The 14672-nt window shown below is 44.7% G+C and overlaps 1 protein-coding gene across 3 annotated transcripts in view; it reads left to right on the forward strand.

Annotated features, from left to right (window-relative positions):
• The window catches only part of LOC106569033 (solute carrier organic anion transporter family member 5A1), a 41489-nt gene extending 28918 nt beyond the window's left edge, over nucleotides 1–12571 (forward strand). For 2 of the 3 annotated variants that reach the window (XM_014139958.2, XM_014139959.2), the window contains exons 7-11: nucleotides 1302–1461; nucleotides 1864–2105; nucleotides 2338–2402; nucleotides 8910–9157; nucleotides 10451–12571. In XM_014139958.2, the coding sequence (XP_013995433.2) occupies nucleotides 1302–1461; nucleotides 1864–2105; nucleotides 2338–2402; nucleotides 8910–9157; nucleotides 10451–10732 (997 nt within the window). In that variant the 3' untranslated portion in view covers nucleotides 10733–12571. Of the gene's footprint in view, nucleotides 1–1301; nucleotides 1462–1863; nucleotides 2106–2337; nucleotides 2403–8909 lie in introns of all 3 variants that reach the window. The other variant, XM_014139961.2, reaches the window with a different exon arrangement.
• The last annotated feature ends 2101 nt before the right edge of the window (nucleotides 12572–14672 follow it).

A 14672-nucleotide genomic window follows, 5' to 3' on the forward strand; every position in this document is an offset into this window, starting at 1 on the left:
ACAGGCCTTGGGTAGCCAATGAGATTTATAGGAGATTCATTTTTTTTTATCAGTATATTTTCTACCTGCATGCTGCAATGTTTTTATTTGTTGGTTTTTTTTGGGATATTTTGACATAGTTGGCAATGACAATAGAAGTTACTTTTTAGGTTTGTCTCATTTTCATTTAGATTTGGATATAATTTTGATGAACCACATGACATTGGTTTTGAGATATGAAGACGTTATTATAAATGAAAATGTTCCACAAATGTGCATACTAAAACCATAACTGGCACGTAAATCGGTAGAAATTGTAAGATAAATTGGCATTCCACATGAAAGGTTGCCGACTCCTCGTTTAGCCTATTACCAACAACTTCAGGAGAGTAATGGCAGAATCTGAGAAGCCAGCAGGAGCGGGTGGAGGATGGTTGGGTCAGGTTAAGGTTTTTTTCTTCTAGTTATCTAGATCGCTGGCTCCCTCTTGAGTCATTTGTCTTATTTCATCAAACAGTAAGCTTAAAGCATCAGACAAGCATATAGTTGATTTTATTAAAACACAAAGGGTGTGTCTATATATGGGAAAATACACGTTTCAAATTGCTTGAAAGAACAGACAACTTTCGATCGAGAAACATTTTTTTTAGTTGGACAGCCCTATGGATGAATCTGGTTTTGGTGGATGCCAGGAGAAGGCTACCTGCCCCAATGCATAGTGCCAACTGTAAAGTTAGGTGGAGGAGGAATAATGGTCTGGGGCTGTTTTTCATTGTTCGGGCTAGGCCCCTTTTAGTTCCAGTGAAGGGAGGTCTTAACGCTACTGCATACAATGACATTCTAGACAATTCTGTGCTTCCAACTTTGTGGCAACCGTTTGGGAAGGCCCTTTCCTGTTTCAGCGTGACAATACCCCCATGCACAAAGCGAGGTCCGTACAGAAATGGTTTGTCGGAGATTGGTGTGGAAGAACTTGGCATATTAATGCCCATGATTTTGGAAAGAGATGTTCAATAAGCAAGTGTACACATGCGAACTGGTGTAATTGTCCTCGGTTCTGAGCGATGTATTTTGGTGCAGCAAATCTCAGTGTAAATGTGACCTTTGAATAGCAGCATGGTAAGATAGTCTTCTTAACATTGTTTAATCAGTCTGAATAACAATTACGTTGTGATAGTGGAAAATGTCCTACGGTATTTAGCTCTCTTCATCCCCCTCTTTTCTCTCTCCCTCTGCCTCTTCCCTGTCTCTCTTCCCCTCCCTCTCCCCCCATCTCTTTCCCTCCCACTCTCTAAATAATCTCTCTCCTTCACTTTTCTCAGTCCTACGCTGACTATGACCCATCGTAACCTGACTGGAGGGTGTAATGTGAACTGTGGCTGTAAGATACATGAGTACGCTCCAGTCTGTGGCTCAGACGGAATCACCTACTTCAACCCCTGCCTGGCAGGCTGCAGCAGTGTGGGCAACGACAGCACAGGAGTGAGTCCCTCAGTCACAAAAGTAGGGTCGCAAAATGATGGTAACTTTCCCCAAATTCCCAGATTTTCTGCTTATTCCCTCCTGTTTCTAGAAATATTCCTAACAGGATTTCTGCAATACCTGGGCATTTTTGGAAAGTTACCTAAAGCTAGGGCCAGGAGTTTTTCCTGGCCATAATGTGAGTTACCTGATCAGGAAAAACAATATTGTTAGAACCTAGTTATAGCTTACTGACCATTGAACAAACATTAATTAAGCATCCGTGTACAGTCTACATTGGTAGTACTTGAATAACACACTTCTTGTGGTATACGCACAGTTGCGCCTTAGGAGTTGACTTCCATAGTACAATAAGATGAGCTGAGAATGATGCCTGGTGTTCTGTGTCTCTCCGTCTCTCAGATCAGGAACTACTCTGACTGTGCGTGTGTCCAGAGCAGGCAGGTCATCACCCCCTCCTCTAACGGCCAAGTCAACCAGCTGCAGCTGGTTATCGTCAAGACCTACCTGAACGAGAACGGCTACGCCGTGTCGGGGAAGTGTGACCGCACCTGCAGCACCCTCATTCCCTTCCTCATCTTCCTCTTCATCGTCACACTCATCACGGCCTGCGCTCAGCCCTCCGCCATCATTGTCACTCTTAGGTATTGACCCGGAATAGACACAGAACAAAACACACTTATCGAAGGGATTGTGAGGTAGTGGTTGTGAGCTCTCTTGTTCTCTTCATCGGGTTGTAAAATGATGGTTACTTTCTGTGATTCCGGTTGGATGATTTCTAGAATCAGGATGGAATAAACTTGAAGGATTCCCAGGTTATCATCATTTTGCACCTCTATCTTCACCATTTCCTCCCTTCTTCCTCCTCTTCTCAAGGTCAGTAGAAGAGCAGGAGAGACCCTTTGCACTCGGGATGCAGTTTGTTCTCCTCAGGACCCTTGGTGAGTGATGCAGCTTCAGTGAAATACAGAGTTCAATACTGAGAGGTTATTTTTTAGGGTGTGTCCCTATTTAGTGTCATAGGGCGCAAAGTAGTGCACTCGATAGGGATAGGGTCCCATTGGGACGCTGAATCTGGTTCAGAATGTAATTTGAAAAGACAGGTTCCCATTTCATGTCAGAGAAAATTACTAAGAGGAACTGAACAGTAATCAAAACATTTTCTCTGAGGTTGACATCTTTTGTACATTTCTTTCCCCCCTTTTATTGCCAATATTCAAAACTTAATTAGGCTAGAAATATAAGGTTTTAAAAATTGAAACGTGCCTTTAGCTAACCTCTCTGAATGAGTATGTATCGCTCCTCTGTCCTTGTCTTCCCTGTACATCCCCACTTCCACATTGACACCACATGCGTGCTGTGTTAGAATAGTCTCTCCTCTCTCTCCTCAGCCCACATACCTACAACCATCCACTTCTTCTGTATCATAACGGTCTCTCCTCTCTCTCCTCAGCCCACATACCTACAACCATCCACTTCTTCTGTATCATAACGGTCTCTCCTCTCTCTCCTCAGCCCACATACCTACAACCATCCACTTCTTCTGTATCATAACGGTCTCTCCTCTCTCTCCTCAGCCCACATACCTACAACCATCCACTTCTTCTGTATCATAACGGTCTCTCCTCTCTCTCCTCAGCCCACATACCTACAACCATCCACTTCTTCTGTATCATAACGGTCTCTCCTCTCTCTCTCCTCAGCCCACATACCTACAACCATCCACTTCTTCTGTATCATAACGGTCTCTCCTCTCTCTCCTCAGCCCACATACCTACAACCATCCACTTCTTCTGTATCATAACGGTCTCTCCTCTCTCTCCTCAGCCCACATACCTACAACCATCCACTTCTTCTGTATCATAACGGTCTCTCCTCTCTCTCCTCAGCCCACATACCTACAACCATCCACTTCTTCTGTATCATAACGGTCTCTCCTCTCTCTCTCCTCAGCCCACATACCTACAACCATCCACTTCTTCTGTATCATAACGGTCTCTCCTCTCTCTCCTCAGCCCACATACCTACAACCATCCACTTCTTCTGTATCATAACGGTCTCTCCTCTCTCTCTCCTCAGCCCACATACCTACAACCATCCACTTCTTCTGTATCATAACGGTCTCTCCTCTCTCTCCTCAGCCCACATACCTACAACCATCCACTTCTTCTGTATCATAACGGTCTCTCCTCTCTCTCCTCAGCCCACATACCTACAACCATCCACTTCTTCTGTATCATAACGGTCTCTCCTCTCTCTCCTCAGCCCACATACCTACAACCATCCACTTCTTCTGTATCATAACGGTCTCTCCTCTCTCTCCTCAGCCCACATACCTACAACCATCCACTTCTTCTGTATCATAACGGTCTCTCCTCTCTCTCCTCAGCCCACATACCTACAACCATCCACTTCTTCTGTATCATAACGGTCTCTCCTCTCTCTCCTCAGCCCACATACCTACAACCATCCACTTCTTCTGTATCATAACGGTCTCTCCTCTCTCTCCTCAGCCCACATACCTACAACCATCCACTTCTTCTGTATCATAACGGTCTCTCCTCTCTCTCTCCTCAGCCCACATACCTACAACCATCCACTTCTTCTGTATCATAACGGTCTCTCCTCTCTCTCCTCAGCCCACATACCTACAACCATCCACTTCTTCTGTATCATAACGGTCTCTCCTCTCTCTCCTCAGCCCACATACCTACAACCATCCACTTCTTCTGTATCATAACGGTCTCTCCTCTCTCTCCTCAGCCCACATACCTACAACCATCCACTTCTTCTGTATCATAACGGTCTCTCCTCTCTCTCCTCAGCCCACATACCTACAACCATCCACTTCTTCTGTATCATAACGGTCTCTCCTCTCTCTCCTCAGCCCACATACCTACAACCATCCACTTCTTCTGTATCATAACGGTCTCTCCTCTCTCTCTCCTCAGCCCACATACCTACAACCATCCACTTCTTCTGTATCATAACGGTCTCTCCTCTCTCTCCTCAGCCCACATACCTACAACCATCCACTTCTTCTGTATCATAACGGTCTCTCCTCTCTCTCCTCAGCCCACATACCTACAACCATCCACTTCTTCTGTATCATAACGGTCTCTCCTCTCTCTCCTCAGCCCACATACCTACAACCATCCACTTCTTCTGTATCATAACGGTCTCTCCTCTCTCTCCTCAGCCCACATACCTACAACCATCCACTTCTTCTGTATCATAACGGTCTCTCCTCTCTCTCTCCTCAGCCCACATACCTACAACCATCCACTTCTTCTGTATCATAACGGTCTCTCCTCTCTCTCCTCAGCCCACATACCTACAACCATCCACTTCTTCTGTATCATAACGGTCTCTCCTCTCTCTCTCCTCAGCCCACATACCTACAACCATCCACTTCTTCTGTATCATAACGGTCTCTCCTCTCTCTCCTCAGCCCACATACCTACAACCATCCACTTCTTCTGTATCATAACGGTCTCTCCTCTCTCTCCTCAGCCCACATACCTACAACCATCCACTTCTTCTGTATCATAACGGTCTCTCTCTCTCTCTCCTCAGCCCACATACCTACAACCATCCACTTCTTCTGTATCATAACGGTCTCTCCTCTCTCTCCTCAGCCCACATACCTACAACCATCCACTTCTTCTGTATCATAACGGTCTCTCCTCTCTCTCCTCAGCCCACATACCTACAACCATCCACTTCTTCTGTATCATAACGGTCTCTCCTCTCTCTCCTCAGCCCACATACCTACAACCATCCACTTCTTCTGTATCATAACGGTCTCTCCTCTCTCTCCTCAGCCCACATACCTACAACCATCCACTTCTTCTGTATCATAACGGTCTCTCCTCTCTCTCCTCAGCCCACATACCTACAACCATCCACTTCTTCTGTATCATAACGGTCTCTCCTCTCTCTCCTCAGCCCACATACCTACAACCATCCACTTCTTCTGTATCATAACGGTCTCTCCTCTCTCTCTCCTCAGCCCACATACCTACAACCATCCACTTCTTCTGTATCATAACGGTCTCTCCTCTCTCTCCTCAGCCCACATACCTACAACCATCCACTTCTTCTGTATCATAACGGTCTCTCCTCTCTCTCCTCAGCCCACATACCTACAACCATCCACTTCTTCTGTATCATAACGGTCTCTCCTCTCTCTCTCCTCAGCCCACATACCTACAACCATCCACTTCTTCTGTATCATAACGGTCTCTCCTCTCTCTCCTCAGCCCACATACCTACAACCATCCACTTCTTCTGTATCATAACGGTCTCTCCTCTCTCTCCTCAGCCCACATACCTACAACCATCCACTTCTTCTGTATCATAACGGTCTCTCCTCTCTCTCTCCTCAGCCCACATACCTACAACCATCCACTTCTTCTGTATCATAACGGTCTCTCCTCTCTCTCCTCAGCCCACATACCTACAACCATCCACTTCTTCTGTATCATAACGGTCTCTCCTCTCTCTCCTCAGCCCACATACCTACAACCATCCACTTCTTCTGTATCATAACGGTCTCTCCTCTCTCTCTCCTCAGCCCACATACCTACAACCATCCACTTCTTCTGTATCATAACGGTCTCTCCTCTCTCTCTCCTCAGCCCACATACCTACAACCATCCACTTCTTCTGTATCATAACGGTCTCTCCTCTCTCTCCTCAGCCCACATACCTACAACCATCCACTTCTTCTGTATCATAACGGTCTCTCCTCTCTCTCCTCAGCCCACATACCTACAACCATCCACTTCTTCTGTATCATAACGGTCTCTCCTCTCTCTCCTCAGCCCACATACCTACAACCATCCACTTCTTCTGTATCATAACGGTCTCTCCTCTCTCTCCTCAGCCCACATACCTACAACCATCCACTTCTTCTGTATCATAACGGTCTCTCCTCTCTCTCCTCAGCCCACATACCTACAACCATCCACTTCTTCTGTATCATAACGGTCTCTCCTCTCTCTCCTCAGCCCACATACCTACAACCATCCACTTCTTCTGTATCATAACGGTCTCTCCTCTCTCTCCTCAGCCCACATACCTACAACCATCCACTTCTTCTGTATCATAACGGTCTCTCCTCTCTCTCCTCAGCCCACATACCTACAACCATCCACTTCTTCTGTATCATAACGGTCTCTCCCTCTCTCTCCTCAGCCCACATACCTACAACCATCCACTTCTTCTGTATCATAACGGTCTCTCCCTCTCTCTCCTCAGCCCACATACCTACAACCATCCACTTCTTCTGTATCATAACGGTCTCTCCCTCTCTCTCCTCAGCCCACATACCTACAACCATCCACTTCTTCTGTATCATAACGGTCTCTCCTCTCTCTCCTCAGCCCACATACCTACAACCATCCACTTCTTCTGTATCATAACGGTCTCTCCTCTCTCTCCTCAGCCCACATACCTACAACCATCCACTTCTTCTGTATCATAACGGTCTCTCCTCTCTCTCCTCAGCCCACATACCTACAACCATCCACTTCTTCTGTATCATAACGGTCTCTCCTCTCTCTCCTCAGCCCACATACCTACAACCATCCACTTCTTCTGTATCATAACGGTCTCTCCTCTCTCTCCTCAGCCCACATACCTACAACCATCCACTTCTTCTGTATCATAACGGTCTCTCCTCTCTCTCTCCTCAGCCCACATACCTACAACCATCCACTTCTTCTGTATCATAACGGTCTCTCCTCTCTCTCTCCTCAGCCCACATACCTACAACCATCCACTTCTTCTGTATCATAACGGTCTCTCCTCTCTCTCCTCAGCCCACATACCTACAACCATCCACTTCTTCTGTATCATAACGGTCTCTCCCTCTCTCTCCTCAGCCCACATACCTACAACCATCCACTTCTTCTGTATCATAACGGTCTCTCCTCTCTCTCTCCTCAGCCCACATACCTACAACCATCCACTTCTTCTGTATCATAACGGTCTCTCCTCTCTCTCCTCAGCCCACATACCTACAACCATCCACTTCTTCTGTATCATAACGGTCTCTCCTCTCTCTCCTCAGCCCACATACCTACAACCATCCACTTCTTCTGTATCATAACGGTCTCTCCTCTCTCTCCTCAGCCCACATACCTACAACCATCCACTTCTTCTGTATCATAACGGTCTCTCCTCTCTCTCCTCAGCCCACATACCTACAACCATCCACTTCTTCTGTATCATAACGGTCTCTCCTCTCTCTCCTCAGCCCACATACCTACAACCATCCACTTCTTCTGTATCATAACGGTCTCTCCTCTCTCTCCTCAGCCCACATACCTACAACCATCCACTTCTTCTGTATCATAACGGTCTCTCCTCTCTCTCCTCAGCCCACATACCTACAACCATCCACTTCTTCTGTATCATAACGGTCTCTCCTCTCTCTCCTCAGCCCACATACCTACAACCATCCACTTCTTCTGTATCATAACGGTCTCTCCTCTCTCTCTCCTCAGCCCACATACCTACAACCATCCACTTCTTCTGTATCATAACGGTCTCTCCTCTCTCTCCTCAGCCCACATACCTACAACCATCCACTTCTTCTGTATCATAACGGTCTCTCCTCTCTCTCCTCAGCCCACATACCTACAACCATCCACTTCTTCTGTATCATAACGGTCTCTCCTCTCTCTCCTCAGCCCACATACCTACAACCATCCACTTCTTCTGTATCATAACGGTCTCTCCTCTCTCTCCTCAGCCCACATACCTACAACCATCCACTTCTTCTGTATCATAACGGTCTCTCCTCTCTCTCCTCAGCCCACATACCTACAACCATCCACTTCTTCTGTATCATAACGGTCTCTCCTCTCTCTCCTCAGCCCACATACCTACAACCATCCACTTCTTCTGTATCATAACGGTCTCTCCTCTCTCTCTCCTCAGCCCACATACCTACAACCATCCACTTCTTCTGTATCATAACGGTCTCTCCTCTCTCTCCTCAGCCCACATACCTACAACCATCCACTTCTTCTGTATCATAACGGTCTCTCCTCTCTCTCTCCTCAGCCCACATACCTACAACCATCCACTTCTTCTGTATCATAACGGTCTCTCCTCTCTCTCCTCAGCCCACATACCTACAACCATCCACTTCTTCTGTATCATAACGGTCTCTCCTCTCTCTCTCCTCAGCCCACATACCTACAACCATCCACTTCTTCTGTATCATAACGGTCTCTCCTCTCTCTCCTCAGCCCACATACCTACAACCATCCACTTCTTCTGTATCATAACGGTCTCTCCTCTCTCTCCTCAGCCTACATACCTACAACCATCCACTTCTTCTGTATCATAACGGTCTCTCCTCTCTCTCCTCAGCCCACATACCTACAACCATCCACTTCTTCTGTATCATAACGGTCTCTCCTCTCTCTCCTCAGCCTACATACCTACTCCCATCTATTTTGGGGCGGTGATCGACACCACCTGTATGCTGTGGCAGCAGGACTGTGGCGTCCACGGCTCCTGCTGGGAGTACGATGTCACTTCCTTCCGCTTCGTCTACTTCGGCCTGGCCGCCAGCCTCAAGTTCATTGGCTTCATCTTCATCTTCCTCACCTGGTACTCCATCAAGTACAAGGAAGAGCGTCTGGAGCGCTGGCTGAAACACCTCTCGCCCATGGACACGGTGAGCGACCTCATCTGCCACGCCGGGGGACACAAGGGACACGCCCGTACCCGCTCCTGTCCCGTTAATATACCACGCAACGAACCTCCCATCATCCCCGTCCTCAACAGGGGCCTCAGCAGCCAGAGCTGCCCGGGGAACAGCCTGAAGAGCCTGAAAGCAATAACCCCGCCGGCCCCTCGCCCTCCCGCTCGCTCTCTGGAACAGGTGTCTGCCCGCGTCTGAGTGCAACTCCTACCGCCCTGCCATCCACAGTCTCTGCAATGTCTGCCTCTCTTACTCTGGGTTCTCACTCGTATGGTATTATAGTATACGTTCACGCACAAGACGTCACTCAGACAGGCAGCGGTTGGTCAACATGTATACAGGAAGAAACTGGGATGGATACCCCAGTTAGCAAATCGACCCTCTACCTAGTATGTTGGTGTCCTCTTCTCTTTGGTTTGTTTTCGTCATGGGAGGGAATGCATATCATCTCTTTAGAAAAGTGCACCTTCGATACTTCTCGATCGTAGTGATGGTATTGTTGCGTGGCACTAGGTGAAAATGACATGAATAATATCCTCCATTGCTCAGTTTTAGTGTTCATTCTAAGACCTCGGCAAGACGAGGTGACTGAGCTAAGCAGCTTGGCCAGCGAGCATAAACTTAATCCTCTACTATGCAAGGTCGTTTTCTTTTCCCCTATTATTCAATGGCAAGCTGTATTAAAAGCACACATTGAGCATTGCCTTCCCTTTCCATACAATCTGGAAATGTCATTCAGTATCGCCCCAGACCTGCGTGTAATGATGAGTGGTTGACTTGGAAAAGATGCGTCTGGAAACGTTTGGAATTGGAACCACTTCTCTGTGGTTACCTCATAGACAGGCCCACAAATATATCCCTCGCCGTAGTTCTATTTCAGACACACTTGGGCTGCATCCTAAATGGTACTCTATTCTCTATATACTGTAGTGCTATACATTTGACAATGGCCGATAGGTCTTTGGTCCAAAGTAGTGAACTACATGGGGAATAGGGTGCCATTTGGGGCACAATCTAAGTGCACTCATGATGACCCCCCTCGGTGTTGCTTCGTGTGCCATGGGCTTTATAGAACGAAGGCATCTTTTGCTTACCGGTCTCTTATTAACATGTCTTGTTTCAGACAAAAATCCTAATTGAAATGTTTACGTCCCAAATGGTACCTTATTCCCTTTATAGTGTGCCACTTTTGACCAGGGCAAGAGTAGTGCGCTACATAGGGAATAAGGTGCCGTTTGGCACGTATACAATGTTTTAACCAACCAGACCCCCTTGCTGGCTCTGTGGTGGAGCAGACCAGACCCCCTGCTGGCTCTGTGGTGGAGCAGACCAGACCCCCTGCTGGCTCTGTGGTGGAGCAGACCAGACCCCCTGCTGGCTCTGTGGTGGAGCAGACCAGACCCCCTGCTGGCTCTGTGGTGGAGCAGACCAGACCCCCTGCTGGCTCTGTGGTGGAGCAGACCAGACCCCCTGCTGGCTCTGTGGTGGAGCAGACCAGATCCGTGCTGCTGGTGCAAAGAGACTGCTGTGCTTCCCATGATTAGCTAATCCACACAAACCAACCACTATTTCACATTAGTTAGTCAGTAGTTTAGTAAGTAGCCTCTGTCACCAGCTTTCACCTTACCTTCGAGCGAAGACTGGGAGTCTGTGGCCAGTAGTTTAGAATAGCTTATTAGGTCTATAACTGGATTCCTAAATGAATTGATTTACCAACAGCAGGGCCACTTCTCCCATGTATTGTGTAACCGATAATAATTCTTATAATGTCCAACTACTCACTATGTCTACGATAGAGCATGTTCTACTGAACAACTGTCAAAGTGATATCAATCGTGGCTGCTGAGGTTGTTTGTTTTGCCTTTTGGTGAATTTTTTGTTGTTGTATTTGTGTTGTATATTTGTATTAATTCAAAGGACATCAGACTAATTTCTTAAGCAGTGCTAAATCGAGTTTAGGGCTGGGAATTACTAACTCCCACAGCTCAGTAATCAATACAATGACATGGACAGGGACGACCTGATTCTAGAACAGCACTACTTCTCGGAGACTAGTGATACAAGTTGGAGGGGAACAAGATCGTTGAAACAAGTAGTTCATGGGTGTAACATGCAATATTCAAGTACATATTGCTGTTGGTTTTACAGGGTGGTTGAGGACACCCGCTAGTCAGATGTGGTAAGCAATATTGTAGAAATACTCAAATGAAGCTGTGGCATTTCCCCAAGCGAAATAACTCGACAAATATTTGGTGGAATAATCGTAATTTTCAGTTTATTTTAGCACTTAAATATTAGAAGCAAAAATTATGCTTTTCTATGTTGAATTTGGGCAGGTGGAACAGCACTGAGCCTGTGAACAACAAATTTCACTTCACCTATCCGGTGTATGTGACAATAAAACATTATTTTTACTTACATGATACAATGTGGCTGTTGGTTTAGAGTTAATAGCGTTAAAACTATGGGATATTATAACATGTTACTGTTAATATGGAAAGGTACCATAGCTCTTTATAGTAAAATGACTGACATTGTCAGCTAGAATAACAGTGTAATGCATCTGGTAGTAGTTGTGATAGACATAATTGCTGCATGTAATCATTTTTCAGGTCTCCAGACACTATTATTAATGGAAATAAGTCACATAACTCTTAGTCAAACATTCCATTTCATGTGAAAGAATAACTAGAATACATAGAGTAAACCGGGTGCAAATTAATCACAATTCTAGCTAGGCTACATTTTGCGACAAGGATTCTCCTAACTTTAGTGTTATTGAATCTGTTAGTGAAAGGCTACAGTATTATGTTTCTCAGTGCCTACTTTTCCTACTAATTGATTGAAGTTGATGTTGCTGATTCTGAAATGCTCTTGACTTCATGTCATGGAACTCAATTATAAGACTGACTGTGGACTGTGAAGAATTGGACTCTAGGATTTTTGGTTGACTTGCTGCCATTAATATAGCTTTTCAACCTACTGTACCTATAGTACCAGGATGTTTGCTGCAGAATTCTGGTACTCTTGTGATCCTCACCGTCAAACCTACTATTCCTCTGGAGCTCTCGCTCTTACCGCCCTGTGTAGTGCTGTTTATCAGTCTTTGTATGTGGCATAAAATAAGGATTTGACCTGGATGTCACCATAAGGACTATTTCAGGTAGATTGTAGATTTATGTTCTTTTTTTTCTCCTTTTTAGCAGTATTATATTTATTTAATTTCAAATGACAGTGTTTTAATGACAAGTTAATGCCTCTGCTATATGGTTGACATCATAAGAAAGAAAATGTACATTGTTTGTGGACACACTGTTTACAAATTCCTTCGATACTTGACATCTGTCAATTAAAATTCCCCAAAATAAATATTGAATTGAATCGCGATTTTTGGTCAAGAAGTGCTTGTTGGAGCAGGTAATAAACACGTAACATGATTAAAACTGGTTAAGGGTGTGTTCCAAATGGTACCCTAATCCCTACACAATGCACTACTTTTTACCTATGGGCCCTCTTGAAAAGTAGTGCACTATATAGGGCAGTGTTTCCCAACTCCAGTCCTCCAGTACCCACGACAGTACACATGTTTGTTGTAGCCCTGGACAAGCACACCTGATTCAACTAATCATCAAGCCCTCAATGAGTTGAATCAGTTTGTCACAGGCTACAACAAAAAATGTCTACTGTTGTGGGTACTGGAGTTGGAAAACACTGATATAGGGTGCCATTTGGTATGCAAACACTGTGTGGCGCTGTGGACTGTCATCTTCCATTGACCCTGACAGGTAAGGCGGCTGTACTCAAGGTGGCAGAGTAGGGATGTAATACTGTATGAAGGATGCATTTTTCCTACACTCAACCAAAATATAAAAACAACATGCAACAATTTCACTGAGTTACAGTTCATATAATGAAATAAATCCATTAGGCCCTAATCCCACTGTTTCCAAATGCGAACGTTAGGGAAGATACTGGTAACTGCTCCTTCTCTGTGGTTATAGCATTTGTGGCACAAATCCATTTCAAGTCATGGTATCAATATTAGAATTTTTCACCCATCATGTCCAAATCATCTACAAGGGACTTTGAGCTACACAATCAATTGTAAATACTTTAGGATGATTTGGAGGTGATGTCCTAGCCAGCTCTGCAAGTGTGAGTAAAATGGTCAGAGTGCGGTGTTCTCTCACTTGTGTCTGAAAGTAGCTAGCCAGTTAGCTTGGGTGCTTGACTGCCATTGTGAGGTCAGAACGCTCGGATCAACCCTACTCCTCGACACGTCCAGTGTGTGCCATGAGAGTAAAAAGCTCTGAATTTATGAATGGACAATCTGACCACGCCCTGAATTTATGAACGCACAGAGCGCACTGGCTCTCCAGATTGAATTTACAAACACACCCAAAGTCTATCTAGTAATTTGTTATGCTAAAAAGCTAGCAAGAGGTTGCATAGCAATAGCATCAACTTCCGGTAGACAGGCAAATCGCTAGTACGCTTAACAGAAAGGATACCGTTCGTTTACAGTATACTAAAATGAACTAATAGTATATACTCATTAAGTATGTAGTATACAGTATGTTAGTATGGGTATTTGAACACAGCTTTGTTGTATTCGGCGCATGTGACAAATACAATTTGATTTGATGTTGCATTTATATATTTTTTTCAGTATAGGTACTGTTGTCTTGCATTGGATTTGTGCCACACATGCTAAAAAGATAGTGTTTGAAACAGTGGCCAGGTAAACAAAACCAAAGCATTGATTGTTGTCATACCTAGTCTATAGACTGCTTACAGGGTAAGGAAACCAATATGTCATTTTGCTATTTGGGTGAACTATATCATATTCAATGGGAGTTATATTTTATTTAATAGATGGTTAATTATGTTTATTCAAGGCCACTTTGGACAGTGTCTAAATATTATATACTATTTTTGGGGTGGGCATAATACAGTGAAACAATGCTGTAACATTGATCTAACTGGACAGTGGTGCAAAAGTTGATGCTCTGTCCCCCCACCCTGCAGTAACAATATTCAAAAAAAAATTGTATTAACAACAAATCAATACAAAAGTGCATTGGGAACACAAGTGTGTGTATATATAAAGAATATACAAAGGACATTTGGGCTAGGGGGTACAATATCACATTACACAAGGACCTGAAGAGACATACACACATTTATAATTCTAACAGCTTTTTTTTGTCTTAAAATATAGTTCAATTTCTTTTTGCCAGGTAATAAAATGTGTTTTGTAGGTACATTTACATTTGTGAAATATGACATTTGGCCAAAAGAATAATGAAATGAATTACATAAAATTGTTTCAATGTATTTCTATCATAAGTAAATAATCCAAGCAGTACATCTCTCCATAATAGTGTGAAATCTTCATTAATGTGTTAAATTATAAATCTACTGATATCTTGCCACAGTTTTCTTACATGAATACAATGCCAAAAAAGATGCAACACTGTTTCTGGGT

Source organism: Salmo salar, chromosome ssa14 (genome assembly GCF_905237065.1).
Source record: "Salmo salar chromosome ssa14, Ssal_v3.1, whole genome shotgun sequence".
NCBI classification, from domain to species: domain Eukaryota; kingdom Metazoa; phylum Chordata; class Actinopteri; order Salmoniformes; family Salmonidae; genus Salmo; species Salmo salar.